Here is a 5,419-nt window from a genome sequence, read left to right as displayed (position 1 = left end):
GAGAGGAAGGAGGATGAAGCTGCTGTTTGTTCACTTGTTGCATGTAAGATTGTTTTAACATGAAGTAAATGGAAAAAAGTCTGTGCCCATCTTCCAGCTCTGACAGAACAAGACAATAAATTTGAAGTGAGGAAAGTCCCATGAGGCAAACCCATTTTCTCTATGGTATAGAGAAAACAATTGTCACAGATTTTATCCAAGTATAACTGACAGAAAACCCACCAGATAAAACATCTCAGACAGAAAATAAAATTAAAAAAAGCTATTGAACAGCACTGGGAGATGATAAGGGAAGTCCAAAATGGATAACTACAGCTGTCAACCACATATGGTGAGAAAAGAGAAACTGCACCACTTTTTGAGTCACCTTGCAATTTTGGTTTTCCCAGTGATGAATGAAGCAAGCATCCAGTCCTGCAAATCCCATATTTGTGACATTTTATTGTCTGAAGAGAGCAGAGGCAAGTCTTAAACTCAGATACTTTGGAGAGGAACATTCACCAAGTAAACTTCACACCTGATTTAGGAACAAGGTCAATTATACTGTGCCTTTTTAAATTGAGCTAAGCAAGAAATTGAGAATTCTTTGTTGTTAGAAGTGAATACATATTGCATCTGATCCTGCCACCTTTATCTACTCAAAATTTCAGTTGCATATTTAGACCTCAAATCAAAGCTCACTGCACTCCAGGGAAATCTGCCTGATGACTGCAGTTGGCTTTCCATCTTACATTGCACCTCTTCAGCTTCAGGGGGAAGTTTCAAGAAAATATTTTCCTTATTTTTTGGTTAAACTACATAGCTAAGGGCTTGAAGTCTACTGTTGACTTTCCAAATAAGAAAAAATAAAGAATATAGAATAAATCCTTTTGAATAAAGAATTTAATAACAACTCTTGCAAACGCTTCTCTGGTCAGCTGAGGTGTTACAAGCTAAAAATCTGTGTGAAAGCTGTTTTGCTCAGGTATGACTTGACATCTGCTATGGCACAGACATTCAAACCCTTAAATTTGCAGTTGGGGTCTTGCTTACTGGATTTTGTCCTGTATATTTTATATGCCAATCTTCTTATTCTTCTTGCAGGTACTCTTGGATTTCACCATAGGATTTCATGTAGAGGTAATATATATTTCCTTAGAAACTGATTTTCAGATTAAATAAAAAGTAACCCATACAAAAATGAAATGGAAAATATTGAACTAAAACTTTTCTGAACTTGAAGGTTGAAGACATATTTAAATATTAAACAGTTGCAGGTATTAACCTGCTATTTTCTCAAAACAAATTCTCCTGAACCTCAATAAGAATCTCATATGCAGGAATACTTTTAAAATAAACGTGTACAATCTTAGAGTTTGGGATTTGCAGACATATAAAAAAGTACAAGATCTATAAAAATCCCTTTTCTCCTTATGATTGGAAATTCTAAATGTCTGTGTTAATTTAAAATGGATTGAGATTACTGATTGTATGATACTGGAACTCTGTCAAAGGTAAAAGAATGGGATGAAAATGGAATGGTACGATGGAAAACCTTCAGGAGACAAAAACGTGAATGGATCAAATTTGCTGCAGCTTGCAGAGAAGGAGAAGATAATTCTAAGAGGAACCCAATTGCCAGAGTAAGTAGAAAGAGAAACAAAAGTGTTCTCTGATGAAGTTTTTCTTAAAACAGGCTGATAAAAGCAGAGATTTAAAAGTATAATTGCTTGGAGCAGGCAAAGCAAGGAATATACAATAAAAGAAAGGTGACACAATATCTCCACCTCTGCTGAGACAATCTCATAAGGTGAACCCATGTGGCTGCTGAGGAGTGACCAAAGACTTCCTAGAACATTGCAATCACTCTACTTCCTCAACAGCTCCAACCATAGTCTCTTTGTATACAGCATCTGGGTACTAGGTTATGATACTTTTCTCTCCCATCCTGAGAAACTCCTGAGCAGAAGCTCAAGGACAGTGCATAACTAATGTGAACAACAAAGCAAAGATGTTTTCCTGTCTTCCCACCGTGACCATACTCTTACTGAGGTCCAGCCACAGTGGAAACTCTTGGGAGTTTCTCCACTTCCCTTCCAGAAGATTTAAGAGAAATAGAAAGCCTGTCCTGTACTTAATGGGAGATGGATCTCTAGGCTGACTGTTTTGTAGAAGAGCTTCCCTTTTGTTCTGTCAATTGAACCTTGTGATAACTGGTTGAGAAACTGAAATTACAGATAATATTTTGCAGGAACTAATAATAGGAAAAAAATCCCTGGAGGTGTCTTCAGTAAACTGGCATATTATTATTATTTTTATCTCTTATTGTAGATCCGATCAGATTGTGAAGAAAACAATCCAATCACATACAGCATCTCTGGAGTTGGAATTGATAGTGCCCCCTTTGGAATATTTGTTGTTAACCCAAGAACAGGAGAAATTAATATAACATCAATAGTGGATAGAGAATTAACCCCAGTATTTGTTGTAAGTACTCTCCGTTTTCTTTTACCTTTATAATGATGGATCCAGGGTGGGGCAGAGAGAGAGCAGAAGGAGAAAAATTAATTTGTGTCAGATTGTTACTGCACTTACTTCACTTTTGGTTTTAAAACAAGTAAATCTCTTTATCTAGATACGTTGCTTTGCTAAACACTCACTGACGGGGATAGATATGGAACAACCTCTTGAACTTCGAGTCAGAGTTCTGGATATCAATGATAACCCTCCTGTATTTGCACAAACTGTGTTCACAGGATCTGTTGAAGAAAGCAGCATGGACAGTAAGTAACTGTGTTGTGTCTATTATAGTGTAGTTAGTGAAGCTAACATCCCATCATGCAAATTCTTTCAGATGTGAGAATTGATAATAAATCAGTTCATTCCTTCTCATTAAAGAAAGAAAATAACATTACACTTATTTCCTTTGAGAGTATATAAAATAAGTTTCTTCCTATTTTTTCTATTTCAAATATTTGTATTTGTAGCCTCACTAATGCATTTGTGGTAGAATATTACTAAATAAACCCTTTATTATATTACTAAAATGCTTCTTTTTAGCAAAAGTACAGCCAACATCAGACAGGCAAACAGCACTGAGGCAACAGTACCTAATGCTCCTTTTCAACCTCCTAGAAATTCTCCTTTAAAAATGTGGAAATTCCTTATATTAGTATCTATAAATTCAGTATTTACTGTTTTTACATGGTCCTTATGGTGATTTAAAGAAATACAATGAAAATCCTTATTACTCTACCCGACCTTTTATCTTTAATGTATTTTAAAGTCATCAACATTGTCAGAATCAGTACTACAGATTTAATTAATTTAATTAAAAATTAAGCTTTTGTTTTTCTTTGTAATTATCCGTTAATAGATAGAATTCTATCAGTTTCATACACAAAGTTTTAGCATTGTCTTGGTGAGTTGTTTGCAGGAACAAAACAGATTTTCTGATTTAGTTTTTTTTTAATTCTTCCTTTTTTTTTTATTCTTAGACACGCTCGTGATGAAAATAATTGCAACAGATGCAGATGAACCTAATCACTTGAATTCTAAAATTGCCTTCAAGATAGAGAGTCAGGAACCTTCAGGTGCACCCATGTTCATCATGAATAAATATACTGGAGAACTCCATCTTGCAAATTATCTTGACAGAGAGGTAATAGTTCCCTTTCCAAAGTTAAATAACATGATGTTTCTGTCCATGGAGGGGAGGAGGGGGAAGAGAAAGGCTTTAGTTTACAAAAATTAAGGGAGTAATGCATTTTTTCTATATGTTACAATAAAAACTCTATGGCAAATTGCTGCATTAGGAAATACCAGCAAGACCTGACTATTTATGACATTTAAGGTGTGCAGGTGGTCCTTCTAACAGGTTTTGTTTCTCTGTGACAGCAACACAGCAGCTACACTCTGGTTGTGAAGGCGTCAGACCGGGACGGAGCTGCAGATGGAATATCATCCCTTTGCAGCTGCAACGTGAAAGTGCTTGACGTCAACGACAACTTCCCAACTCTTGCTCAGAGCTCTGTAAGTTTATAATGCTTAAAGCAAATTCACTGTTTTAAAACTCTATTGAAAAATCAGTTGATAACGGAGCCCTTATTAACCCATAGTGTGCTTTCATGTCTGAATGGTCCATGGCATTGTTTCCTTGATGTGTGCTCAAAACCCAAGCAATAGTTTGCACAATTCTGATAACATACACACAGATAATTTTTGTATTCAGAGAAGTCAGTCCTGACCCTGACTTCTTTGTGTTCAGAGAAATTCATTCATTCAGGTGTCCAGACCTGTGCAATACATCCAAATAATGTAGATCAACCCAATCTTTGTATGATCTCTTCTTGCAGAAAGCACATATCCATTTCCCCTGTTACCTCTGCAAACCCCTGAGCTGACACAGCATCTTCAGATCTGCAACCAGAACCACAATTTCCCCAGAACACACAATTTTTATTAAATTGGCACGGAGTGTGGGCAGGACATCCTTCCAAAGAACCTCTGCAATCAGCCGTGTTTTCCTCACGTTACATATTTCAGTGTTTGCTAACAGGTATTTATCTGTCATTCCAGTTTTCAGCAAGTATTTCAGAGAATTCACTCAGTTCAGAACTGCTGCGGATACAAGCTCTGGATGCTGACGAAGAGTTTTCAGACAATTGGTTAGCAGAGTTTTACTTTTTATCTGGTAATGAAGATAACTGTTTTGAAATTGTTACAGATCGAGCCACAAATCAAGGAATCCTGAGAGTAATTAAGGTATGGATCAATTTTGTGATTCAGCTGTTGAAATAACCCTCTTAAAATAGTTTTCACTAATTGTTAATAAAAGTAAATGAGCAAAACATTGTCACTCAACCATTTAAAATAGAATATATTTAAATAAAATGAAAGGAACTTTTCTTTACCACCTAGTTCTCTGTGGTTTATCTTTTAGGAACTGAATTATGAACATCTCCAAACTCGCTCACTGCTAATTGGTGTCAGGAACGTGGCTGCTTTCCACCACTCTGTTGCACATGAATATCAAATGTCTGGAACACCCATCACAATAGAAGTAAAAAATGTAATTGAACCCCCAAGATTTCATCCATCTTCAATTGTGTTTTCTGTCCCAGCAAACACAAGAGCGAATTATATTGTGGGAACATACACAGCCACCGATGAGGACACTGGAACTATTGCATCAAATGTTGTGTAAGCTCTGCTTAACTTAACTCCTTGGATGGAATAATTCTTTTAATTGAGATTTCAGTGGAATGAGGAATAGTTATTTTAAAGGGTGCTTTAAAAATACAGTTTCAAGAATAAAGCAATAGGACAGTATATTCTTCAGCTCATTTTAATGCTAGTTTGTTTCCCAACCTACCTTCTTAGCCTTGTGCAAAAGACAAAGAAAATGCTATTTTTTTTCTAACAGACTGTAACTTAAATA

General features: G+C 35.9%; 1 protein-coding gene across 1 annotated transcript; it reads left to right on the top strand.

Annotated features, from left to right (window-relative positions):
* Positions 1 to 1,083: 1,083 nt before the first annotated feature.
* On the top strand, positions 1,084 to 5,181 carry LOC103773301 (desmoglein-4-like; the record flags this gene model as incomplete). The annotated part of the gene is made up of 8 exons (XM_008940666.1): positions 1,084 to 1,119; positions 1,494 to 1,622; positions 2,311 to 2,466; positions 2,615 to 2,762; positions 3,477 to 3,640; positions 3,877 to 4,011; positions 4,558 to 4,743; positions 4,922 to 5,181. Coding segments are annotated over 8 exons (1,214 nt in total), but the record flags the coding sequence as incomplete, so codon positions are not given.
* Between the last annotated feature and the right edge of the window lie 238 nt (positions 5,182 to 5,419).

Source organism: Merops nubicus, unplaced genomic scaffold (assembly GCF_000691845.1).
Source record: "Merops nubicus isolate BGI_N331 unplaced genomic scaffold, ASM69184v1 Scaffold44705, whole genome shotgun sequence".
In the NCBI taxonomy this organism is placed as follows: Eukaryota; Metazoa; Chordata; class Aves; order Coraciiformes; family Meropidae; genus Merops; species Merops nubicus.
This window is presented reverse-complemented; position numbering and strand designations above follow the sequence as displayed.